The sequence below is a fragment of the Vulpes vulpes genome, chromosome 12 (genome assembly GCF_048418805.1).
Source record: "Vulpes vulpes isolate BD-2025 chromosome 12, VulVul3, whole genome shotgun sequence".
Classification (NCBI taxonomy): Eukaryota; Metazoa; Chordata; class Mammalia; order Carnivora; family Canidae; genus Vulpes; species Vulpes vulpes.
This window is the reverse complement of record NC_132791.1, coordinates 78,597,521-78,624,938: the sequence shown is the minus strand read 5'-3', so window position 1 is coordinate 78,624,938 and position 27,418 is coordinate 78,597,521. Positions and strand designations below refer to the sequence as shown.

The 27,418-nt window shown below is 43.4% G+C and overlaps 1 protein-coding gene across 7 annotated transcripts in view; it reads right to left on the bottom strand.

Annotated features, from left to right (window-relative positions):
* The window catches only part of KIAA0319 (KIAA0319 ortholog), a 101,382-nt gene that overhangs the window by 5,995 nt on the left and 67,969 nt on the right, over positions 1-27,418 (bottom strand). For all 7 annotated transcript variants that reach the window (XR_003235079.2, XR_011995660.1, XM_025999298.2 and 4 more), the window contains exons 9-18: positions 21,691-21,919; positions 17,969-18,092; positions 15,220-15,352; positions 14,030-14,178; positions 11,581-11,732; positions 9,600-9,738; positions 8,688-8,847; positions 5,188-5,330; positions 3,399-3,521; positions 1,781-1,871 (exon numbers count right to left, since the gene is read on the bottom strand). Coding sequence is in view for 5 of the 7 variants with exons in the window: in XM_025999298.2 (XP_025855083.2) it covers positions 1,781-1,871; positions 3,399-3,521; positions 5,188-5,330; positions 8,688-8,847; positions 9,600-9,738; positions 11,581-11,732; positions 14,030-14,178; positions 15,220-15,352; positions 17,969-18,092; positions 21,691-21,919 (1,443 nt within the window). In the remaining 2 variants the exon portion in view is untranslated. The remainder of the gene's footprint in view (positions 1-1,780; positions 1,872-3,398; positions 3,522-5,187; positions 5,331-8,687; positions 8,848-9,599; positions 9,739-11,580; positions 11,733-14,029; positions 14,179-15,219; positions 15,353-17,968; positions 18,093-21,690; positions 21,920-27,418) is intronic.

The window sequence follows — 27,418 nt, the reverse complement described above, 5'->3', positions numbered from 1 at the left end:
CTCAGCTAAGCCTGGGCGAGGGCCCAGGGCCCTTGAGAGCAATCCTCTCGCTACCTGTGTGTTGGCACAGTGAGCTTTCTCCTTGAGTAATTCCTTACTCAGAAACACCTGGATGCACACATTTTCCGCTGAACCTATACTGGCCTAGAATGTCCAAAGATGCAAAGAGGATGTAAGCTAGCAACCAGGAAAAAAAAAAAAAACCAACAGAAATATAACAGATTCCCAGCATTAACTGGCAACAACCCAGGATTTCATTTTTTTACAGCATGTGAAAACTGGGCTGGTCCTTGGTATGTCATCTTGAGCTTCAGGGAATTATTTGGAGATGTGCATCCAAGCCATGCGAAGGTTACACTGAGGACCGTTTCACAGCACTAAAACTGTTTCTTGACAGGCTGGTGACCAAGAACATGGGCCTCTGATCCCTGATTTAGTGCTTACTAACCGGGTGATGCTGAGATCATCTTTTGACATTTCTGTGACTCTATGTTCCCACCTATAAAATGGGAGTAAAAACAGTCCCTTTTTATATGGTTGGTGGGAGGACTGAATATTTATAAAGCACTGAGAGCCATTCGTCACAATGGCAAATATTTAATATTATTTATTAACACTTAAAATAGTCACAGTCAACCACTCTCTTCAGCATCACCATCATCTGCTTGATACACATGTCACAAAACGGCAGAATGTGTATTTTTTAAGTTTTCATTTATTTTTGTTTTTTGCAGAATTTTTTTTTTTTCAGAACTTTTTAAAGCCAAGCACAGCAGGGTGTCCATCATGTATCGTAATTCATCATATCTTCTTTGGAGAGCATTTAGTATTTTGTGTAGGAAGGTGGGCCACCCACACAGTATTCTGAGGACTTGAGAAATCACTGTCTCTACAGATCTCACAGAAGGCCGGGCACAGAGTTCTGGAGGATTCAGACACTGAGGCAGCTCAGAGGTTTCTCAGGTCAGCAGCACGGAAAAAGGAAGAAGGAAAAACCTAAAGCAAAACTTCTCTCTCGTGAGTATATGGCCCTGATTAAAGTTCTGCATTTATTAAATAGGATTCAGATGGATTCCACTGTTGCTTTACCAAAAAGTAAAAATCTAAATTTGCATCAGAATGTTCTAGAACTCCTTCCTCTCCTGTGGGCTAGTCAGGCCACTCCAGGAGAGTTATAGTAACCATCACGTGAGGCTGATAGAATATTAGATTTGATACAGAATCACTAAGCCTTCTAGGGAAGAGGTAAGCTGCATGCATTAAGAAAAGTCTGTCTCTGGATACCTGGGTGGCTCGGTGGTTGAGTGTCTGTCTCTGGCTCAGGTCATGATCCTGGAATTGAGTCCCTCATCAGGCTCCCTGCAGGGTGCCTGCTTCTCCCTCTGCCTATGTCTCTACTCTCTCATGAATAAATAAATAAAATCTTTAAAAAGAAAGAAAAGAAAAAGCTGCCTCTGGTATTATTCCATTTATCTAGGCACACATGCCTTGTGAAGAGAGTACATTATAAAGGATTTTTTTTTTTAAGTAGGCTCTACACTCAACACAGGGCTTGAACTCACGACCCTGAGATCAAGAGCTGCGTGCTCCACCCACTGAGTCAGCCAGGCAGGCACCCCCCCATAAAGGAGTTTCAAAGTCTGGTTTATCTTCATATAAAAGTGATTGTCAGATGGCTCAGCAGCTTCACACACCCAAGCAAAAGCTACTACAGCTATCGAGTCCCATTTCCTGACACGTCTTTATTTCAAGTAAATAAATAAGCAAGCAGGCCTGGTACCTCTTGCAGCAGTAGATGCACAGCCAGGGCAAGCCCCCCATCAGCACTAGGAGAGTGAGAGCCAACGCTGTCACATAGAAGATACTCCACTCTGAAAAACAAGAAAATCGGAGTGGACATGGTTACATACTACTCGAGAAACAACTTTATTTCAGTAATTCAGAGTATTTTTGAGTTCTGACAAGCAAAGGCCACCTGGGGCGTTTGCTGATCATGCCTCATCAGGCTGGTAGTGAGCATAAGCAAGGTAAAATACAAATAAATCAAGAACTTAAAAGCACCCTACTTTTGTTCACTTGGCCCAGGGACCTCATGAGGTATATAGTTCATGCTGACTTAAGGACAGAATGATCAAAAACAAATTAATTAAAAAGTAGTGCTATATTGGGCAGCCCCGGTAGCCCAGTGGTTTAGCGCCGCCTTTGGCCTGGGGTGTGATGCTGGAGACCTGGGATCAAGTCACGCGTCGGGCTCCCTGCAGGGAGCCTGCTTCTCCCTCCTTCCCTCCCTCTCTTTCTCTCTCAATCTGTCATGAATAAATAAATAAAATCTTAAAAAATCATGTGTGACACATCAAAATATTCACTTTATAAATTTCACTTTTTTATTCACAAAAACCATGTGTGACACATCAAAATATTCACTTTATAATCACAAGAAACAACCCTAATCCCCAAAATAGTTCTGGCTGAGTTTTATTTATTTATTTATTTTAATTTTAATTTTTTTTAATTTATGATAGTTACACAGAGAGAGAGGCAGAGACATAGGCAGAGGGAGAAGCAGGCTCCAAGCACCGGGAGCCCGACGTGGGATTCAATCCTGGGTCTCCAGGATCGCGCCCTGGGCCAAAGGCAGGCGCCAAACCGCTGCGCCACCCAGGGATCCCCCTGGCTGAGTTTTAATAAGGGAAATAAAATATGTGTATGACTGCCTATGACAAAAGGCCACTTTTCAGAGAGCCAGGTGGTAATTCAGAACCCACCTGACCTATATTCCCTTCTACGTCCTTGCAGAAATCCAGTGTAAAAAGCCACTGCAATGGCAATTCAGGACAGGGAAACCAAGGGACACAGGCTTAACTCTATCCCATGTTATATATGCTCCTTGGAATAATGATCCAAGGGCTGGCTGTTTTCAATTCCTCAGCCAACTATGTCCATCTGGGTCCCAAGGCAACAAAATTGCCCTTGGAAATAGACGGTTCTGGGAAATTTCCTTCCCAGAAGAGATATGAGAACATCCACTAGGCCAGCTGAGCAGGTGTTCCAATTCTTAGTGCCTGCTGGACAGACATCCGGGAAGAGTGGGCTAGACTCTCCATTCACCTGTGTCCGGCACAAACCAACCCTCCCAGCAACGCCAGAGGCCATCAGCCAACTCTGTTCTGCCAAACTCTATTTCAAGTCTTGTCATGACCTATTTAGAAGAACCTAAGCACATCTGCACTGGCAGGTAGTGGGAAGAATCTTAACTCCTACTCCTTGGCTTCAGGCAAGGAGAGAGCAAATATGGATGACAGCAGAGTAGAGCAGGTACTTCTGGTATTTCAAAATGGTGTGTCCCAGTGCCCTTCACCCATAGCCGTACCCCGCTCCCCACCCCGTCTGGGACTTACCACAGTTGCTCTCCCCATCCTGGATGTAACGCTGTATCAGGTTCTCCATCCATAACTGGGAGCACACACAGCGCTTTGTGATGGGGTCACAGTGACCATGGCCAGAGCACTTCAGAAGGCAGCCTGCAGAGGCGGGCAGAAGGAGGGGATCCTGGCTTCCACCTACTGTGGATTTTTGTTAGCACAAGCCCCGAGTAGATGCACCTTGCTGAGTCAAGAGCCTCTTATGGTATGGAGGGGTTCCAGGGAGTTTCTCTCATCAGAAAGTAAATGGCAGAAAAAAGCCAATCCATACCAGGTAACAAATGCCTTAAAAATGTAGCCAACACATCGTACCCTCTGGTCTAACAGATAAATTCTAAGAATTTATTCAGGGAAAGTAATTGGGGATATGCATAAAGATTTATCTACAATTATAGCATTATTTAAAATCAACCTTAAAGTCCTTGAGTGGAGGACTGGTTGAACATATCCAGGATGGAGGACTATGCAGCCATAAATATCTTATTGAGGAAGAAATCATACAAGATTGTATAAAATGATAATAGGATTTGAAGTTAAAAAGCAGATTAAAGATATTTATCCAATTATCCTGATGGTATCACATGTTTCCAGACATGGAGGAAGTGGAAGGAAATACATGAGAAAATTAACAAAAGTTAAGTTCGGATGTTGGGGATTCTAGGCTCAAGAATCGAGAGGATTGTTTTCAGTTTTTTGCCTTTCTGGATATTTCACATTTCCTACAATAAATAAGACATTACTTTCATAGCTAGAAAAAAGGAGATTATTAAAAAAAATTAAGTTAGTGCATGTTAGCAGTGAGGATGTCAGCTGTGGGCAGACATCTCTCTGAAACAAGCTGAGCTGTACTACCCAACAGTGTTGTGACCCTTGTAATGCTCCCAGTCCTCAGCACCTGCTGGAATGCCCATGTCAATGTCATGGTCCTCATAAGGTAGTAACAGAGAACCAGAACAAAGACCACACTTCAACCACACTCATGATTCAGTTTGGGGCCAAGACTGAGCAGCAAGGAAGGGGCAGAGATGGAGGTACCATGGAAAGCACACAGAAGCCACCCTACATTTCCAGTAGTCTATGAAGCACCACCATCACACCACTTCGATGTCCAACATAAAAAATTATATGAACACAGTTTTTCTGGCCCATAATACTTATTTGTCTTTAAAACGTTCTGGCAGCTTCCATGGGAAAATTCTGACAATGACCATTATTTGGAGTACAGTTTTAAAAACCAACCCATAACTGCCATTGCTCTTGCTTTCCTCAGAGACAAAGAGCAGTTGGCTAATATGCTGGAGGAAGCCCACTGTAGAAATAAATGCGAAACAAGTCTCTGGAAACTAATGTGAAAATGTTCACATGTCGCTCCTCTCTCCATGCCTGTAAAACTTAGCCATGACCGGCAAGGCTGATTCTGATTCTTCTGGAATATTCCCAGAGGAACCATTCCACAGGCATATTCTTAGAAGAATTAAGTTCAATATTAATTTATAAATAGAAACATATTGGGACTCCATTCCCAGTCCATCTAAAAAGACTATGTGACCTCACATCTGTCCTGTCAGATGTGCAAATAGATCTTATTTTACCTCTTCCAAAAAATCTGTCATTTTAACCTCAGTGGGTATTTAGGTTTCTGTAAGGTTCTCAATGCATTTAATTTGATAGGATGTTTTGCTCAGTGCTAGCCAATTCTGAATTGATAGCAAAGATTTATATGACTTGGACCCTAAAAGAAAGGACATTCCCACAGGAAATATACCTGCTGTGTCAATCCTCAAGACTTTGAAGAGCAAGAAATCAGCCTTCTCCTTTGCGAGTTGCCTGTGCAGATTTTGGACCACGTCAGCAGCTTTGAGAACCTTGAAAGGTGGCCCACTCTGTACATAAAACACAATCACGGTGCTGCAGAGGAGACAAGGAGAGAGGACAGCTGCATGGTCAGGCAGTGACCAACACAACACATCCATGCCAACCATCTGACCTGTGGTTTGGCAAGGACACGGGGGCATATCTTGTGGGCCAAAGAATGAATCCATTTCTATTCACAAATAAAGGCTCCTCAGTCCCAGAGAGCTATCTATTCACCTGAAGACAGAAAGACCTTTAGGTTAAGAGAAAGAACATGCCTGTGTGCAAACAGAACTCAGCCACACACAGGACTATACCTTTACTTTGTATCTTTTTATTGAAATATAACTTACTTACATTGAAATTCACCCTTCTAAACTCCATCACTCAGTGGCTTTTGGTGTATTTGCTAAGTTGTGCAACCATCACTATCACCTGGCTCCAGATCACTGTCATCACCTCAAGAAGGCACCCTGTGCCCATTCTAAAATCACTCTTCATTCTCTCCTCTCCAGCCCCTGGCAACAACTAACCTACTTTCTGCTTCTCCTGATTTGACCGTGTGTTTGATATAAATGAAATACACAGGGACACCTGGGTGGCTGGGTTAAGCATCTGACCTCGGCTCAGGTCATGATCCCAGGGTCCTGGGATCCAGCTCTACATTGGGCTCCCTGCCCAGCAGGGAGGGATTCCCCTCCCTATTCCTCTGCCCACTGGTGTGCTCACTCTTTCTCAAATAAATAAAATCTTAAAAAATATATATACATATATATATACATGAGACATTTTGTGTCTTGTTTCTTTCACCTTTGCATGCTGTGTTCAAAGTTTATCCACTTTGTACTATCACTACTTCCTCCCCTTTTACTGCCAAATCATACTCTATTGAATGGACATACCTCATGGAATTTATCCATTCATCAAGTGATGACATTTCGATCATATCCACTTTTTGGCTGTACATATAATGCCACTATAAATGTATCTGTGCAAGTTTCTGTAAATATACATTTATCATTTCTCTTGGGTATGTATCTAGGAGTGGAATTACTGGGTCATATGGTAACTCTGTTTAGCGTTTTCAGGAGCTACTAACCTGTTTTCCACACTGGCTGTCTATTTTACGTGCTCATCAGCAATGCAGAGTGTTCCAATTTTTCCATGTACTCACCAATGCTTGTTATGGTCTGTCTTTTGGATTACAGCCATCCTAGTGGGTGTGAAATGGTACCTCAAAGGGTTTTTTTTTTTTTTTTTTAAGATTTTATTTATTTGAGAGAGTGACAGAGCAAGCATGAACAAGGTGGTGGGGGGATAGGCAGAGGGAGAGGGAGAAGCAGACTCCCCTCTGAGCAGGCAGCTGATGCGGGGCTTGATCCCAGGATCCTGGGATCATGACCTGAGCCCAAGGCAGATGCTTAACCACCTGAGCCACCCAGGCGCCCCTCAAAGGGGTTTTGATTTGCACTTCCAACTGCTCATGATGTTGAGTACCTTCTCATATACTTATTAGCCAAGGTATGTCTTCTTTGGGGACATTTCTATTCAAATCTGTATTCATTTTCAAAGTAGCCATTAAAAGTACCATAAACTGGGTGGCTTGTAACAGAAATTTATTCTCTTAACAGTTCCGGAGGCCAGAAGCTCAAAATCGAGGTGTTGTCAGGGCCATCCAGTCTCCAAAGGTGGTAGAGGAAAACACGTTCCACTTCCTTATCTTGGCTCTGAGCAGAGGGCGCGCTGTGCTTGTAGACACATCAATCCAATCTCTGCCTTCATTGTCACATGATGATCTCCTTGTGTGTCTGTCTCTGTGTCTCTTCTCTTGTTAATAAGGACACAGTCACACTGGATGGAGTGTGACTCCACCCTACAGCAGTATGGCCTTATCTCAACTATTTCCATCCTTAAAAATCCTAATTCCAAATAAAGTCACATAGTTACTAGGGGTTAGGACATAAATGTATCTTTTGAGGGGACATAACTCAATGTACAAGTAAAAGTTTTATTGTGAAAGGCTGCTGGATTTCTTCAAGTGCTTTTTTCTGTGCTTACTAAGATGATCATGTGGGTTTTGTCCTATATTAATAGGGTTATTATATTAATTGATTGGCCTACCCTGCATGCTTGTGATAAATCCCACTTTGCCATGGTGTCTACTTCTCTTAATATGTTGCTGGATGCAGTTTCAAAGTATTTTGCTGAGGATTTCTGCTTCTAGATTCATACGGGACATTGGTCAGTAGTTTCCTTTTCTTGGGATGTCTCTGCCTGGTTTTAATATCAGAGTAAAAACTGGCATCCTGCAATGAGTTAGAAAATGTTCCCCTCTTTTCTCTGTTTTGGAAAAACTTGTGGAAGTGGTGGTAGATCTTTATATTTTTGGTAGAATTCACCAGTGAAGCCACCTGATCCTGGGCTCTGTGGGATGTTACTGATTACAATCTCTTCACTTACCAGAGGTCTGTTAAAATTTTAAATTTCTTCTGCAGTCTGTTGGCATAGTTGTCTCTTTCTAGGATTTTTGTCCATTTCATCCAGGTTAACTAATTTGCTGATATACAATTGCTCATAGAATAATACTTTTAATTTCTCTATGATTGGCACAAATATCCCCTTTCATTCTTGATTTTACTAATTTGAGTCTTCTTTTTTCTTGGTCAGTCTAGCTGAAGATTTATCAAATCTGTTGATTTTTCAAACAAATGCCTTTGGTTTTGCCAATTTTCAGAATTGTTCAGTTCAGTGTTTTATATTTTGTAAGTAAGGGAAATGTGTGATTTGTTTTGAAAGAGTTCTATAAAAAAATAATTCAAAAAATTTTTAATTTGGTATTTTTCTAAGTAAACTTCAGTTGTCTGGAAAACAAACCTAAACAAAGTAGCTGACAATAATTGACAAATGGATTTGCCATGAATGGTAGTTTTTCATTCCCGTATTATTTGTTTCCTCCTACCCTACCCTACGACTCATAGATTGGATAAGAGTTCAAAAATAAAAGCTCAATGAAATAAAGGTCAGATGTTAGCCTCCTGGACTCCCAGAAGACAGCAAAGGTAATCAGTGGTAATCTCTCACACTGAGAGAAGCCTCAGTCCTCGGAATGTGGGGTAGGGATAAATCTGGCTGCGAGACTTCCTCTGTGCCAGCCCCAGACCATTTGCATGCCCTCTGAAGACAGCAGAGCTAAAAACTAGTTCCTGCTGATGTTTGCTAACTCCTTCATCTAGAACATTGTGGGTCAACAAACATTTATTGAGGCTTGTAGGAGGGACCTGGAATGATGTTGTCCTTACGGCTGCCCTTTGAGAAGAAGAATATATGAATGTGATACAAGTATGAGCACAAATAGGGAATGAGCCCAGGAAATGAAGAGTGCATCATGCTGGACTGGGGTGCAGCTCACACCTGAGATCTGAGTGGGCCTGGATCTTCTGAACCTTAATGTCTGTGTCCAGCACGTTCAGCAGTGCTGCCAGCTGCCTCACAAGGGTGTCCTTCTGCTGCTCTGCCAGCTGCCCCACGCCCACCTGCAGGATCAGCTCCACCAGGCCACTCTTCCTCGGGTCTGGGAAAAGAGAACACATGGTATTTCCCCTTGGGAATCATGCTGGATAACAGGAGGAGTAAGGCCTGAGCAAGAGTTTAAAAAGTTTAAAATGACCCCTGGGTAACTTCTTAGGACTTAGGGAATTTCTTAGGTGTTAGAAGACTCGGACAAATTTTTCCAAACAGTACAGTGGCTGCTGAGAGTGCTTTTTTCTTGTTTTACCCAAGTCTTGTTGTTCCATCATTTTCCCAGAAGCTAATCAGGGAAACCCAAACAGCCTCGGGGCTACCTGGAATCTGTGGCCGGCACGCCCCTCCCCAAGCCTGGAATGAGAATCCGGCCTCTGCATGCTGCGCAACTCTGGGTGCTGCTTGGCCCAGGCCACAAGGGGGTCATGGAGGCCCCTCGCGGCAGCGGCTCCCTCAGTGCTCCAGCACCAGAGCTCCTGCATGCGCTGCACTTTCTGGCAGGAAAACAAAAGTGAAACGAGATTCTTGCTGCCTCATTCAATTCCCCTTCATGAGTTTTGTGGCTGAAATCTGGGAATACATGATGAAGTACAGAGGAAGCCACCAAGGGGTTCTGGACAGGAGCTGAAGCTAGCTGCAGGAGGCATCCCCTCCACCCCACACCCCTCCCCTGTCCCCCCAGAGGTATCCCTCCAGCCCCCCAACCCCAGGGTCACCCTGTCAACTGCAAAGAGCAAGAAAGTTGAGCACCTGGATCACAGACCAGCACACTAACCAAGACATAGAAGCCCCTGAGCGCACCTGGCCGTACTTCCACGGTGGCAGTGTCTGTGTCTGAGGCCCCCTGATGGTCAATAACACGCAGGCGGAATTTGTAGACACCCTCCACCAGATTGGTAAGCTGCAGAGTGGCGCTGTGGTCAGAGCCATCAATGACATCCTACAAAATAACATGATTCACAAGTTGATGCTCAGGTCCCGACTCTGGCCTTCTGTTGGTCGCAGGCCTCAGTGGCCCATGTGTTTAAAGTACACATGACTGTCTGGTGAGGGCTGAAGAGGAAGAAGGCTGGTGGGTGAGCTGAAGCTATGGGTAATCCCCAGCAAGTCTTCCATAGAAAGCACCAGGCTCCACAGATTCCTGCAACGGTACTCCCCAAGCTGTGCCTACCAAGGGCTATCTACTGCATACCAAACTGCTCCCTTCCTCCAACAGGGGGGGAAGAACCATTGAAATTAGAGTCAAGCACCCTCTGAAGAGTTTCTGGATCTTATTCTCAAACATAGTTTTACAATAGTCTCATCTTGGGTTTCCTCCTAATGTATCACATTTACCTTTTCAAATGAGCCTGAGTGGGGCTGCTCCTGGTGGCTCCAAGCTCCAAAGAATTAGAGAAGATTCTCAGACATCCCTGTCCCACCCTTGCTAATGGAAGAGGATGGTAGCCAAAGGTAACAAGTGCTCAGCACAGAGAGCTGTTATACTTTGAAGCTAATCTATCATCTGGCTGAAGAGTATTCATTCCAGAGGTACGTCAGAAAGTATAAAGCCGGTTCAGTTCATTCCCTGTGACCACTTCTTTTTGTTTTTTTTTCCCCAAGATTGATTGATTGATTGATTTGAGAGAGAGAGTTTATTTATTTATTTGAGAGAGAGAGAGAGAGAAAGCACACATGTGCATGTGCTGGGAGGGAGGGGGCCGAGGGAGAGAGAGAGAAGTGGACTCTCCGCTGAGTAGGGAGCCCAACAAGGGGCTTGATCTCACAACCCTGAGATCATGACCTGAGCTGAAATCAAGAATTAGATGCTTAGCTGACTGAGCCACTTGGGCGCCACTCCCCTACTCTCATAACCACATCTCTGGTACTTCTCCAAGAGGATATCCACAACTCTGAAGTCCTTAGCAACAGCAGGAATGAAGATGTACCTAGATTTATAGCCTAAAAGGTGGAGGGACCCAATGGGGAAAAATGTCTGTCAGGAGCTATAACCTTGGGTCTGCCTGGTTGGGTTAAAGATGAGTTGGTTTACTATGGCCAAGTCACTTCCTATCTCTGCATCTTGCTTCCTATACTTGTGAAACAGGAATAGCAATCCTTAACCTACTGACCTATCTGGCATGATGAGTGAAAAAGGAAAGAATCCGCTTGGACCAGAACAGGAACAGCAGAGAAGCTGCGGGAAGACTTGGCTTCAAAGTCCCCCCCGCCCCCCAGGCTATGGTTTCCTGCCCCATCCAAAGTCTGGTTGAGGAAAACATTAGAGAAGACTTCAGCTTTTCTCTAAGAGCAGCCCTTGCCTCCAGCCCACAGAAGAAACCTAGAAGCATGAACATCTTAGTAGAGAACATGGAAAGGAAGACAAGGTCATAAGAGAAACGCTGCTAATGGTCTGAATCCTGTGGCCTCTGAATTCACTTGCTGAAGCCCCAACTCCTAGTGTGACTATGTTTGAAACAGGGCCTGAGAGGAGGTAGTTAAGGTTACCTGAGGTCATAAGGGTGGGGCCCTGATTCTATGGATTCATGTCCTTGAATAAGGAACACCAGAGGGCCCCCCTCCCTCTCTGCCACATGGGGATGCAGTGAGAAGGGAGTCAAAGAGAGAGCTCTGACAGAGAGCCAAGTCATCCAGAGCCTTAATGCAGGACTCACGACCTCCAGAACTGGGAGGAATGTCTGTGTGTCACGGAAGCCGCCCAATCCATGGTATTTCCTTCGAGCAGCCTGAGCAGGCTGACTGTGCAGGAGGGTAAGTGGGACAAGTCTCATCAAGCACTCACCCCAGCAGCTGGACTCTGGCCATCCCGGACCCACAGGTAGGACACAACTCCTTGGTCATCAATAGACTTTGAACCGTCCAAAGTAATGCAGTTATTGGGAAGCACAAGCACATGGTGGCCACCAGCCTGGGCTCTGGGAGGACTGTTATTTTCTGAGTCAAATATGGCAAAAATGAAAGCAAAGACATTGATTTAAAATGTTGGTGGCAGAAGTGTGCCGTAAAATATCCACCACAGTTCCATCTTGCACATAGGTAGACTTAACATACAAGAGGCATTATTTTCTACCCATAATATAGAGACTTTCTTAAAGTTCTGTTCATGCTTATTTGTAACTGGGCAGCCTGGACACCAGGGATGTTTCTAATAATGTGATGGTTTTTCTCTTTTTGAAAAAGAGAAACAATGATCTTACTTTTATCAGGGTCCAGAAAGTGAAAATATTTTAGTCTAAAATATACTCTGAATCATTACGTACTGGCCCACACTATTTGCCCATAGATATATTTATTTCTACTAGTGTCAAATCTTGCTTAAGTAAATAAAAACTTGAGTCAAAGATAATTAGGCCTTCACTCCTCTGAGTGTTAAACATGCAAGAACAACATAAGAACCATTTCTGATACAACTGCCTCAGAGAGAGGGGCCGGGGAGAATGGGGCACAGACAGAGACCATCAGAAGACACAGCCCCACTTTAGGGATGAGGCAGCTGTGTGGGAAATCCAGCTTATTCAGGTGGAGCTCTGGAACCCTATTTGATCCCTGGTAAATGCCCCACAAAAACAAGTCAAGCAAAAGTCATGGGGTGAGGATAGTTAGATATTGATCCAAGCAAGGGAGGAATGAGCACCCCGTCAATCACCAGCCACCATTCTCCTGAGAAAAGACCCCAGAGGTTAGAGCAGAGGCAAGTGGTACCATTATGTTAGCGGCGTTTCCACATTGTTCACCACACTCCCTTTCTGGGAGAACCTGGCAGTAAGCAGGCTTACCTGTACACTGTGGACCAGGGAGAGGCTGGGAACCACAGAAACAGACTGGCAATAGACTGAGGCAGCCCAAATACCCTTCCGTGAAAAATGACCATCAGACCCTATGTAGCTCCGAGGGTAGACCTCATGGCAGCTACTCCCTTCTGTGCTTATGCCCCCACAACCTTGAACTCCAGTCAGAATGCAACCGGGCATGCCATCCCCACAAATCTGGTGTGTCCAAGTCAACCTCCCACAAACCTGCTGCTGCTCTTCTGTGGGCGGAGCTCAGAGCAGGGCACCGCCACCTGTCCAGGTGGTGAGGTCGTGTTCCTGAGTCATCGAGACACCTTCTTCCTTCCCTTCAGAACCACAAAGCCATCAAGTCCTGAAGATTCACCCCTAAGATGTCTTTCTAGTCAATCGTTTCCCCTCTGCCCTCCCTGCTTCTGACTTCTCTTCCCACCAAACCATTACCTTTTTAAAAAATCCAAAACTCTCAGGTAAAATGACATGGTGTTAGGGTTTGCTTTAAAATACTCCAACCAAAATAAAAGAAAATATGAATGGCTAGATGAAACAAGAGTGGCAAACTACTAACAGCTGTGAAGTTGGGTGATGGGGACACAATGGCTCATTGAGCCTAGTTTCTCTACTTTTAAATATGGTAGACTAGTCCACAAACACTTGAAAACATCCAAATCTATGTCACTTTGCTGCTAAAATGGCTTCAGCCTCTCCCACCCAGCCTGGGGATAAAGTCCCAGCTTCCTGGGCCTGACACATGACCCTCCCTGGGATGAGGCAGCTCAGCTACTCCCCAGTGCTCCCACACTGGCTGGTCTATGGCACTTGACTTTTTCTGTCCAGCATGCTCATTACAGCTGTGTACTTCAACATCATGATCATCTGTCTGCTCATTCATTCATTCGTTTGTTCATTCATTCATTCCAGTACCCAGCATCATGAGTTGCCATGAGCCTAGTGCTGTGACACAGAGGACATAGAAATGTCTGAAGCAAAGGTCCTTGGGCAGCTCCAGCCACAGGGAAAAGACAGAAGGACGAGTCCCTAGTGTGGAGTGGCATGGGACTAGACCACAAGTCAAGAAAGAATATGGAACTTGAAAAGGTCTCTGCTCTTCAGTTCCCAAGGAGACGAGAGAGAAAGCACAATGCTGGACATGGGCAGACATGGGTGGACACAGGTCTTTCACTGCCAGTAGTCATAGGAAGAAAAGGCAGCCCCTAGACAGTACGCTCAACAACAAAAAAAGGAAATGCTGTTTCTTTGCGGAAGGAGACAGAACAGCAAATGTGGACACAGCAAGAATGGCTTTTTCTTGGCCAACCTGAGGCCAGTGTCTACTGTGGACAGATAAACACCAGTATTTCTGAATAATCATGGTGTGGCCTAGGGCCTTGTGAGACGGAAAGCAGAAGGAGCCCCACCTCCCTCTGCCATGCCAGGACTCACCCTTCCTCACCACCACGGTGAGGGTGGCTGTGCTGCTCAGCCCCTGCCGGTCTGTCACCGTCAGTTGGAAGTGGTGGGTACCCACCTGGAGCCCACTTACGGTGGCTATAGCTCTGTCTGTATTTTCCATCTCCACTGTGCTGGGGCCTCTGAAAAACAGGGATGTGAATAACAAAAGGCGTGGGCACGGTATTCTGATTATTTGAATCCTTATAAAAGTCGCTTTTTCCAGCTAAAACATATACCATCTAGAGAATTCTAAAATAACTTTTTATCCACTTATATTCTCTAGTTTAGGGTATAGGTCATAAGCTAATGCCTATTTTAGATAGAGCCTGTGTGATTCCTAGGAAGAGGATTTTTTATTTTGTTTTGTTTTTTTAAGATTTTATTTACCTATTTTTTTTAGAGAGTGAGAGAGAGAAAGCAGGAGGTGGAACAGAGGGAAAGAGAGAGAATCTCAGGCAGACTCTGAACTTAGTGCAGAGCCTGATGCAGGGCTTGATCCCAGAACCCTGAAGTCATGACCTGAGCCGAAACCAAGAATTGGACACTTAACCAACTGAGCCACCCAGGTGCCCCACCCCGTTTTTTTTCAATTGAGGGGTCAGTGAAATGATCTGTCCTTGCAAAACAGAGTCTTAGAAACTACTCCCCATTTCCTCTTTGAATAAAATTAGGCAAAATCCTCATCTATCTTTACAGAGTATAGAAGAAGAGGGGATAAGCCAGATGACAGATTTCCTCAGGGGAATTACAGGCTGTCATTAGGACTCCGGCCTCTGTTGTCAGAAACATCCCACTCCTTCCCTTACTGTCCAGGCAAACCGAGGCTTGTGCAAGTCATTGGCTCTGCACTTCTTTGTCTATGGTCATTGCAGATGGTTCGAGTGTAGACAGAAGGCCCCCTGAGGCCTTACACAGGCCTCTGTGCACCTTTTCTGATAAAGCTCACCCACACCAAGATGGCCCTGTCCAGCCGGCGTGGCTCCACCCCACTCCACTGCCAACAAATAACATCTCATCCTTTCATGCTTGATCTGCTCTTGCACCTCCAGAAAGGTGCTTGAATCCTGACTCCTCAGCATGCACCAGTGGACTTTAATTTAATGTGGACCTTCCAGAGCAGAGGCGATGTTAGCACTGGGCCAGGATGGGACCTCCCACTGCTCAGTGGGAAGTGGGCCTACCTGACATGTTCCCAGTGGTAGAGGACAATGCCCTGGTCGTCTCTGCTCCTGCTGCCATCCAGCGTGGTGCTCTCTACCGGGAAGACCAGCTCCTTGTCGGGGCCGGCCACAGCGACCGGAGGCCTGTTGCTTGCTAGAATTACAGAAATGGTGTGAAAAACTATTTTCTCTTTGCATTAAGTCCGCGATCCCCTGATTTCCTGATTGAAGCTAATTACTCATACTTGGAGCAGGTAGCTACTAGAGTGTACAGTGTCCTGAGGGAACCCTGGAGAGAAACACTGCAGGCTCCTTAAATGTTTAAGGGTGAGACTGGGGGCCAGACAGCAGGGAACATTGTTCCCTAATATATACATGTTTGGTTTCTTTAAAAGACCTTGAGGGGCACCCGGGTGGCTCAGTCAGTTACGCATTCAACTCTTGATTTCAGCTCAGATCATGGTGTCAGGGTCATGGGATTGAGCCCCTCCTCCTACCCCTCGGGCTCCACACTGAGCAGGAAGTCTGCCTGAGGATCCCACCCCCCACCCACTTGAACATGTATGCACGTGTGTGTGCTCTCTCTCTTTCTCAAATCAATAAACAAAAGACCTCAAAAGGCATGGAGTCAAGAGAGAAGAAAAATCAATGAGGAGGGGCAGATGGAGGGAAGAAGGACTAGGGAGACCGTGGGGAGGCGAGGAAGGAACTGGAAGGAAGTTAGCTGACAGCTGCTTTATCAGGCAGGACTTCCTTTTGTCTTGCAGCCCCAATTCCTAACACAGTGCCTGGTAAATAATAAAAACTCAAAACATTTTGGTTAAATGTTAAACAATAGTAAAAGATATAAGGGGCTCCTGTCTGGCTCAGTTCATAAAGCATGTGACTCCTGATCACAGGGTTTTAAGATCAAGCCCCATGCTGGGTATAGAGATGATTTAAAAATAAAATCTTTTTTAAAAAAATTTTTAAAGAGATTTTATTTATTTGACAGAGAGAGTGAAAAAGAGAGAAAGCGCATGCACAAACAGGGAGGAGGGAGAGGAAGAAGCAGACTCCTGTGCTGAGCAGGGAGCCCCATGTGGGGCTTGATTCCAGGACTCTGAGATCATGACCTGAGCTAAAGTCAGACACTTAACCAACTGAGCCACCCAGGCGCCCCTTAAAAATAAAAGTTTAAAGCAAAAGATACAAAGTATCGCTGATATTGATACTGAAATAAATAGACAAGTTTTCTGTTAAAAAAAAAAAGGGGGGGGGGATCCCTGGGTGGTGCAGCGGTTTGGCGCCTGCCTTTGGCCAAGGGCGCGATCCTGGAGACCCGGGATCGAATCCCACATCGGGCTCCCGGTGCATGGAGCCTGCTTCTCCCTCTGCCTGTGTCTCTGCCTCTCTCTCTCTTTGACTATCATAAATAGATAAAAATTAAGGGATCCCTGGGTGGCGCAGCGGTTTGGCGCCTGCCTTTGGCCCAGGGCGCGATCCTGGAGACCCGGGATCGAATCCCACATCGGGCTCCCGGTGCATGGAGCCTGCTTCTCCCTCTGCCTGTGTCTCTGCCTCTCTCTCTCTGTGACTATCATAAATAAAAATTTAAAAAAAAAAAAAAGGTCCTGTAGTCCAAAGCTGAAGCAGCTATTACTCACTATCTGGACCAGTGTGCTACTCAGTAACGTCTGGTGGTCCAGTGGCTCCTCTTGACCTTGGGATAAAACACTTCCATGACCATTGATTTACAAAAGCCCTTGATGGTGAGCCCTGCCCCTCTTTCCAGATCATCTGTTGGCATTTTAATCCCTATGCCTCATGCTCCCACATCCTCACCACTTTCTCTTGTTGCACTAAATTCTTTTTAATTCTTTGAACTACCAAACTCTCTTTCATCCCATGGCTTTCATGCACAGTGTCTCCTTGCCTAAAAAACTCTTTCTCTTGCCCTTCTCTCCCCAAATTCACCTGGCCAACTGCAGCCCTGAGCTCATGTAAGACTCTGTGCAGATACCGCAAGCCCAGGAGGTATGTCCTTTTGTGGGCTCCAGGAGCATAGTGTCCATCCCCTAGAAATGCACTGATCATGTGGTTTTCTTTTGATGTACTTGCCCATGAGCCCTGGGAGGACAGAGACCAAGTCTATCCTGTTTAATTCCACATCCCCAGGCTCTAACCAACAGCACTGACTATATATAGTCAATAAATAAATAAAATAAATAAATGCATTGTCTGTAAGTATATTTTCAGTTGCCAGGAAACTGGACAATTACTGGGATTAGCAGCATCTTCTAGAAAAGTTCTAAAGCAGAGAGCACTGTCAAGAAAAACATAACTACTCTTAAGATTATTTAAATCTGCAGGAAGGCAGAGTCCTGGGTTTTCACAAAACCATTAATGGACTGGGAGATGACTGGGAGTCAGTTCTCCATCTGGCTATGATCCATCTGAGTTACCAGGCCATATATCAAGCATTCCCTGAAGCTCTGCAACAGAATGAGACACATGTGGGAGTGTCTACCTGGCAAGTGGAGCCTGCAAGGGGCCCTGAGGATGTCCATCTGGGTCTCCATGCCAGGGTTTAAAGACAAAGTCAACACAAGGTTCAGAACCACAACAGAAAACTGGCTTTGTATTAGGATTCAGCTATTCCAGCCCCGATTTCTTGACAGTTAAAAGATTTAGAGAATTTGCCACCAAATTTGGCTTGTCTGAAGCACAGAGGTCAGGTGTCATTTCTGCCTTAATCTCTGGGGCCAAAGCCCTCTTTCATCTCACATACCAGGCTGGACAGTCACAGTGACTACGGCAGTGGACTGCTGCATTGAAGAATCTGTCACCATCAGCTGGAATGTATAGTCTCCTTCCTGCATGGCAGATAAATGAAGGTATGGTGTCTTGACACCCTAAGTAATAGCAAATAGAAATGAAAAAGAAAAATTAATTTCAATAAGCAGCTTGACATAATGAAAAATGAGTACTTTTTCTAAATATGGAGATCCTACTTGAAAACGAAATATGTGTGCCCCAAGAAAATGTAATCTAAAATTCACTATGTATCCTCATTTGCTGTTGAAGAAGTCTAAATTAATTTGGCCCTTTTGGAAGCCAATTTGGCAACATCCATTCACACGTTAAATGAGCATATTCTTTAACCAGCATTCCACTTCCTACCTACACTAGAGAAAAGCCCATGCACACAAGGAGGCTCACACTTGGATGCTGCTGGAAGCACTGCCTATAATAGCAGAAATTGAAAACAGTCTAAATGTTCATCAACAATGGGGCACATGGGTGGCTCAGTCAGTTAAACAGCCAACTCTTGATTTCAGCTCAGGTCAGGCTCTCAAGCATTGGGCTCCACACTCAGCAGGGAGTCTTCTTGGGATTCTCTCTCTCTTTCTGCCCCTCCCCACCGCTCACATTCTCACTCTCTCTAAAATAAACAATCTTTAAATAAGTATATGTTCTTCAACGGGGTGTGACCAGACCCACCATGATACACTACAATGCTAGTTTGAAGGAGAAAGTGTAAAAGAATAAGGTAAATTTATAAATACTGAAATGGAGTTGGGCTCCATGCTGGGTGTGGAGCCTACTTAAGGAAAAAAAAAATGTCTGTAGCTTATAAGAATTGAAATGGAAAGATGTCAAAGACATATTGTCAAGGAAAAAGAGAAAGTTGCAGAACAGTACATATAGTGTGACAGATACTGTGTGTACACATGCATATATACAAATATACAAAAAAGGTTCTGTAAGGACACATATTAAACTGATAAAAGTAATTATCTCCATAAGGCAACTGAGGTAAGTTCAAGATGTATTTGCATTTTATCAGAAGTCAACTTTTTTTAAAAAAGATTTTTTTATTTATCCATATGAGAGACCGAAAGAATGAGCAAGAGCACAGTGGGGAATGGGGCAGAGAGAGCAGACTCCCCGCTGAGCAGGGAGCCTGATGTGGATCTCAGTTCCAGGACCTCTGGATCATGACCTGAGTAGAAGGCAGCCACTTAACTGACTGAGCCACTCAGGTGCCCCAGAAGTTAATTTTTTTTCAACTACAAGAAACAACTCATGTATTACTCTAACAACTAAAAACAATTTTTTAAAACTCTAAGACAAGAAAAGTTTTCAATAAAACATTTTTTCAGTTGAGTATATAATAGCTATACTTGTTTGCAGCTTAACCGTTCACTTTGTTGCTACTGCGTTGCTGCTGGTAACATTTCCAATTATTGCTTATGTTTGAAGTTTATGGCATCATAGAAAGGATTTTTAATCTTAAATCATATTATAATTTATTTACTTTTATAGATCCCAAGATCATCTAAAGATACATGTATCTGCATGTATTTGTTAAACATTTTAATGGAAAATTGAAAAAACTGATAATCAATTGTTATCATAAGGGGAACTTGTGAAATTTTAAACACATACTTTTAATAACTTTTAAAAAGGTGCTTTCCCCTACTTTGACGAAATAAAGCAAAGCATTTTGCTCTGTAAAGCTCTACAAAAGTAGAATTTCCTAGTACTTAACTTCAAAATTAATATGGTTACATAAATGCTTATGCACTCGGTACAGGGAATGTTATGGCAAATGGGAAGTAGGCAGACCAACACGTGTCACTGAACACCCTCGAAGCCACCATATGCTCCAGATAACAGCAGTGGCCGCCCCCATCTGCAGCAAACCCTTGGCAGGATGCCCTGCACAACATTTAGACTAATGTAAAACTCTGGTTTACAGAGTCATCTTTGTGATTGCCAGTTAATAAAAAAATCACCTGTTTAAAAAAAAATTCACCTGTTTTAACACCTTAATCCATCAATCATAAGGCAATAACCTTGTTACTATGGATGATCTCAGAGTGTCCACTGCAGACAGGCAGGTGTAGAGAGGCAGTGGGATTGGCCCTGCACCCCACACTCATGGATTCTCTTGAACACATATTGGGCAGACGTGGATGAAATCTGGGGTGTGAGCTTTGGGCACATAATTCACAAAAATTAAAGGAAAGAAAATTTGGGATTTTTTTAAAAATGTATTTTTTTTAAGTAATCTCCACACCCAATGTGGGGTTCTAACTCACAACCCTGAGATTAAGAGTTGTGCACTCTTCAGGCTGAACCAACCAGGCACCCCTGGAATATTTTTTTAACCAAGGAAATACAAAATATCCCATCTTTCTGTTTTGCATCCAAAGTACTCTGGATCAGAATTCTTAGCATACCAGAAGCAAACATACCACTTGCCACAACCTTTAGACAAAGGTGCACACTACAGCATGGCCCTCTCAAGTTCCATAAACCCAACCAGTCATTTTAAATTCATCATAATTGCAAAATACTTTCCAGAAACATCAGAAAGTAAAGTAGGTAAGATTTCTTGGGATATCTGACTTCATCTAAAATACTAATGAGACATTTATGTTGGACAGATGAGATGTAGTTTGAAGGAGTACAGGGTAGCAATGTAAGGTCCTGCCTTTTTTCCATTAAACTTTCAAATAATAACCTGAAACTAATAATAACACTGTATGTTAACTGGAAATAAAATAAGAACTGAAGGTATGCCTGATTGGTTCAGTTGGTAGAGCACATTACTCTTGCTCTTAGGGTCGTGAGTTCAAGCCCCACACTGGGCACAGAGCTTGTTTACACAAACAAACAAACAAATAATAAAATAACAACAAAAAAAGATAATAAAATAAAGACTTAAAGAAAACCATCAAATAACAATATAACTTCAAAAGAGCAAGCTGGTTAGCAATAAAAACAAATAGTTTTGGTCATCACCAAAAGATTCAAGAATGAGCAAACAGTTCATGTGCACACACACCACTCACAGCAACAGTGTCCATGGTATTATGTCTTGAGACAAATATATTTGAGATTTGAGCAAACTAAAAGTTAGATACAGAAAGCTCTTAAAAAGAGACCACTAGATCCAGAAAAGATGACAATGAAGTTTCTAAAAATATAAGAAACAAACTAAGGAAAAATTTCCTGATAATACTGTTTATGTTGGATTATTTCCGAAGTTTCTCCCAATCCTAAAATAGTATTTCTGTGGAAAATATTGGGTCAGACTTACCCCAAATTAGCCTTAAGATCAAGCTGTCAACACAGGACTCACTTCTATGCATATAGAGAATGGGTGAGCAGAAAGGGTGTAAGTTTGGAAGATCTGTGAGCTCTTCTAATAGTTGTAATATATCAGACTATCTTATAAAAACATGTTTTCTGGATTTATACCACATACCAATAATTTAGGTAGGTGGGAAGGTAGATAGATGTATGAACAGTTTTAAATGGATGGACAGATGTATGGATGTATAGGTAGATGGATTAATGGGTGGGTGGGTGGATAGATTGATGGGTAAATGGACGGACAGGTGGGTGAGTGGACAGATGGAGGGATAGATGGATAGATGGGTAGGTGGATTGGGGTATGGCTAGACAAGTAAAAATCTGAAGGCAGGATAGAGAACTTGCCTGCATGGCCACCTCTTTGTTCTCACTCCCCGGACCCAGGGACCACTCATAGAGGACAATCTGGTGATCATCACTGCTCTGGTTTCCATTCAAAGTGATGGAGTTTTGGGGCAAAGTTATGGTCTGATTTGGTCCTGCATTGGCAACTGGAGGACAGTCCACAGCACTGTTGACTATTAGTGCTGCAGTTGTGGAATTAGAGGTTCCATCGGAGTCTGTAACAGTCAATCTACAAAAAGGAGAGGAAGCCATCATGTTGCAAGAAGATGCTAAGTCTTAAGGCAAATGGTCAATTTAGTCTGTCCATGGTACATTTCTCAGGAAAACTCAGAAGAGGCATAAACAGAGATCTGAGGATGAAGCTGAGAAAAGAACAGAGCACCTCAGATTTTTTTTTTTAATTTTTTGCTGGTTTTTTTTTTTTTTTTTAAGCTAGTAATACTGTCACATGATGGAGTTTTATCTTAAATGGTTTTCTGATTAGTCTTTGGGATGTCAGATGAAGAAATCTTCCCCAGCCAATATAGGAGCCTCCCTCTAGCATCTGAGACAAAGAATTTCTTGGGTTTAGGTCTTGCCTTCAGGTCCGTGCATTTGGAGACAGTAGCTCACTCATCAATTTTCATCTACAAAGCTTTTGAATCCTTTTATTCTTTTCTAGAGGACTTAATATAATTATGTTTTCAGAACACTCCTTGCAGACACTCCTCTAGGACCTCTTGTGGTAAACTTTCTACTCATGAGGTAATATATCAAGAAATATGGTCTCTTCATCCTTCCGGGGTAAAGAATGTCAGTTCCAAACAGTGATAAATGCTACACAGGTGTTAATAGGAATATGATAATAAAGCTATGGGAAGAACACAGGCCTTACTTGTAGTAAGGTGTGTGTATGGGGGCAGGTGTATTCTGAAAGATTTCACATTATCTCACAAACTCCATGCAACCAAGATCTGAACTCAGGTTCTGCTCTGACAGCAAGCCAACTATCTGAGGTCCTTTGTCTTCAGCTAGGCTTTCAGGACATATCCTGGGCCCCTAAGGAAATTTCTTCATGGTAAAATGTGGACAGCAACAGTAACCTGATTCAACCAGATGATCAATTAAATAAAAATGAAATGGAGAGGAGTCAAATGGCAGAGGAATAAGGGGACCCTATGCTTGCCATGCCCCTTGAACACAGCTAGATAAATATCAAATCATTCTGAACACCAAAGAAATCAATCTGAGGACTGAGGACAAACTGCACAACAAAAGGGAGAGAAGAAGCCACACTGGAAGGTAGGAGGTGTGCCGACATGATTTGGGGAAGAAAAGAATCCCGGGTGCTGTGGTAGGGAGAGAGCCTGTAACCACAGAGAGAGGAGAGACAGAGCAGTGCACAAGAAAAACACTTCCCCAAAACCAATGGCTGGAAAAGCGAGAGTGGCTGATTATTGTGAGTTTTTATAATCAGTCAAGCTCAAATCAGCCTGCCCTACAGCCAATGTGGAGCCAGTGGGCATAGTGTTGGAGTGGAGAAGGAGGCCAGAGACCCAGGACCGGACAGCATGGTCTTAGCATCCCCTGCATTGCACTGGGAGAGACAGTTCCCCTTCTTGGAATGCACTTGAGAGAGGTGGCACTGAGTCACAGGAGACAGAAGAACTGGTGGGTGCCCCTGCACCACCCCATCCATTAGCATAGTGGCAGGGACACCTGCTGAGGGCAGCTAATGTGGATGCCAGCTTTTTGCTGTGCTTCACTCTAAACTCCAAGCACCTGTGCATTCCCACAACTGCCCTTCTGGGATAAATCTGCACCAGCCCCAGTGCCCCAAGATCCTCCCCCAGAGGATCAGGGTGGGTTCAGGCAGTGCCAGGTCCTTAAAATTAGAGTTTTGAAACTCCACCAGGCACCTGAGATAAAACACAGAAGCACTGTGCCGCCAGGTGGGCAGATAGCTCAGACACAGACACTGTGAAGGCAGAAATCTGAGGGATGCCTGGCATGCAAGGGGAGATTCTTCTCTCTTCTGTGAGGGCTGCCTGGACAGTGAGGGCGTGAATTCACCTGTTGGGGGCCAAGGGAGAGGGTGAATGCCATCTTTCTCCTCCACCAACAGCACCAGTGGATTTCAGGGAGCAGCGCAGTGCCCCCCCAGTAGAGGCTGGAGCCACTTACACCAATTTCCACCCCCCTGTACTCTGCAGGTGCTTCTATGCCAGGGCAAGTGTGCCTGAGAGCCAGAGCAGCAGGCCTCTCCCCCTAGAAAACCAGCAAAATTCCATCACATGCACCAAGTCTACTGATCACAGAGTGCTGTAAAGCTTCAGCTCTAGCGGAAATAGAATCTGGCCTTTTTAAACAAGCAGACCAAAGCACACCCAGTTAAAACTTGCCAAACACAGGACAAGGTCCAAATACTCCCTACTGTAGGCAAGGAAAAACTCAGCAGAGAACTGACCTGAGGGAAAGAGCAGCCAAAACACACAGCAGAGTGAGTACATGCAGCACACACCAGACACACTTCTTGAAGCACCAGGTGCTGGACAGTATATGATCTCTTCTTAATAAAGCCATTACTCTCAGGAGCAGAGAACATAACAGGCTTTCCTAACACAGAGAAGAAGATACATATCTAGACAAATGCCAAGACAGAGGAATTCATCCCAAAAGAAAGAACAGGAAAAGGTTATGGCTAGGAATCTAATAGATAAAAGTAGTATGCCTGATACAGAGTTTTCTTTTTTTAAGATTTTATTTATTCATGAGAGACACAAAGAGGGAGAGAGAGAGAGGCAGAGACACAGGCAGAGGGAGAAGCAGGCTCCATGCAGTGAGCCCAACATGGGACTCAATCCCCGATCTCCAGGATCACACCGTGTGCTGCAGGTGGTGCTAAACCGCTGCACCACAAGGGCTGCCCCTGATACAGAATTTAAAATAATAATCATATAGATACTAGATGGGCTTGAGAAAAGCATAGAAGATACCAGGGAGTCCCTTACTGTAGAGATAAAAGACCTAAAAACTAGTCAGGCCAAAATAAAAAATGCTATAACAGATATAAAACTGACTAGATGTAATGACCACATGGACGGAAGAAGCAGAGGAAAGAAGGGGTGACACTGAAGATAAAATTATGGAAAAGAATTATGGAAAAGAAGAAGGAAAGAAAAACATTAGATCACAGATGTAGACTTAGGGAACTCAGTGACTCCAGGAAGTGGAGTATCATTCATATCACAGGAATCCCAGAAAAAGAAGAGTGGGAAAAGGGACACAAGGTTTATCTGATCAAATTACAACTAAAAATTTCCCTAATCTGGGGAAAGAAATCCAAATCCAGGAGGTACAGAGAACTCCCTTCATGATCAACAAAAGTAGGCCACCACTGAGGTATACCACAGTAAAATTTGTAAAATACAGAGATAAAGAAAAAGAAATCCCTAATTTATAAGGAAGACAAATACGGTTTGCAGCAGCTTTATCCGCAGAAAGTTAGCAGGAGAAAGTGGCACGATACATTCAAAGGGCTGAATGGGAAAAATATGCAGCCAAGAAAACTTTCAAAACTGAAACAGAAGAAGTAGAAAACTTGAACAGACCAACCACCAGCAATGAAATTGAATTAGTAATCAAAAATCTCCCAACAAAAGTCCAGGGCCAGATCGCTTCCCAGGGGAACTCTACCAAACATTTAAGAGTTACTATCTATTCTTCTCAAACTGTTCCAAAACATAGAAAGAAAACTTCCAAACTCATTCCATGAGCCCAGAATTACCCTGATACTAAAACCAGATAAAGGGACGCTCAGTGGTTGAGCATCTGCCTTCAGCTCAGGTCATGATTCCAGGGTCCTGGGATTGAGTCCCACATTGGACTCCCCACAGGGAGCCTGCTTCTCCCTCCACTTATGTCTCTGCCTCTCTCTGTGTCTCTCATTAATAAATAAATAAATTCTCTTTAAAATTTTTTTTAATTTTTTTTTTTTTTAATTTATTTATGATAGTCACAGAGAGAGAGAGAGAGGCAGAGACACAGGCGGAGGGAGAAGCAGGCCCCATGCACCGGGAGCCCGATGTGGGATTCGATCCCGGGTCTCCAGGATCGCGCCCTGGGCCAAAGGCAGGCGCCAAACCGCTGCGCCACCCAGGGATCCCTAAAATTTTTTTTAATTAAACCAGATAAAGGCTCCACTATAAAAGAGAACTACAGGCCAAAATCCCTGATGAACATGGATGTAAAATTCTCAATAAAATACTAAAAATTGAATCCAAAAGTACATTAGAAGAATCTCTCACCACAATCAAGTGGAATATATTCTGTGCTTCAGGGGTGGTTCAATATTTGCAAATCAATTAATATGATACATTGCACTAATAAAAGAAAGAATAAGGACCATATGATCATGTCAAAGAATACAGAAAAAGTAATTGGCCAAGTACAACAATCATTCATGATAAACACCCTCAACAAAGTATGGACAGAGGGAATATACCTCAAAATAATAAAGGCCACTTATGAATGACCCACAGCTAATTTTGCACTCAATGGGAAAAAGTTTAGAGCTTTTCTTCTGCAGTCAGGAACAATAAAGGGATGTCCACTCTCACAACTGTTATTTAACATGGTACTGGAAGTCCTAGATTCAGCAATTAGACAACAAAAAGATAAAAGTCATCCCAACTGGCAAGGAAGAAGTCAAACTTTCACTCTTCACAGATGACATGATACTCTACATAGAAAACCTGAAAGACTCCACCAAGAAAATGCTAACACTGATATACAAATTCAGTATTCTCAGGATAAAAAAATCAGCACACAGAAATCTGTTGCATGTCTATACACCAATAATGAAGCAGCAGAAAAAGAAATCAAGGCATCAGTCCCATTTACAACTGCACCAAAATCATAAGATACCTTGGTATAAAGTTAACCAAAGAGGTAAAAGGTCTATACTCTGAAAACCATAGAACACTTATGAAAGATATCAAAGAGGACACAAAAAAATGGAAAAACATTCCATGCTCATGGGCTGGAAGAACAAATATTGTTAAAATGTCTATCCTACTCAAAGCAATCTACACATTTAATGCAATTCCTATCAAAATACCCCCAGCATTTTTCACAGAGCTAGAACAAATAATCCTAAAATTTGTATGGAATCACAAGAGATCCTGAGTAGACAATGCAACACTGAAAAAGAAAAGCAAACCTGGGGGCATCACAATCTCAGACTTCAAGCTCTATTACAAAGTAGTAGTCATCAAGACAGTATGGCACTGGCACAAAAACAGACACATAGATCAAAGGAACAAAACAGAGAACCCAGACATGGACCCTCAACTCTATGGTCAACTAATCAGGAAAGAATACCCATAGCAAAAAGACAATCTCTTCAACAAATGATATTGAGAAAAGTGGACAGCAATATGCAGAAGAATGAAACTGGACAACGTTCTTACACTATATACAATAATAAAATTAAAGTGGATGGAATACCTAAAAGTGAGACAGGAAACCACCAAAATCCTAGAAAAGAACACAGGAAACAACAACCTCTTTGGCAGACTGGGAAAGGGTACAGCAGGCAATAAACAATACAGGGACCACAGGCTGATTATCCATGTGTGAAAAAATGAGATTGAATCTCTCAACAGTATATACACAATTCTAGATGGATCAAAACTTAAATATGAAAGATAAAACTTATAAATCTTTATTAGAACATGTAGAAGGTAGC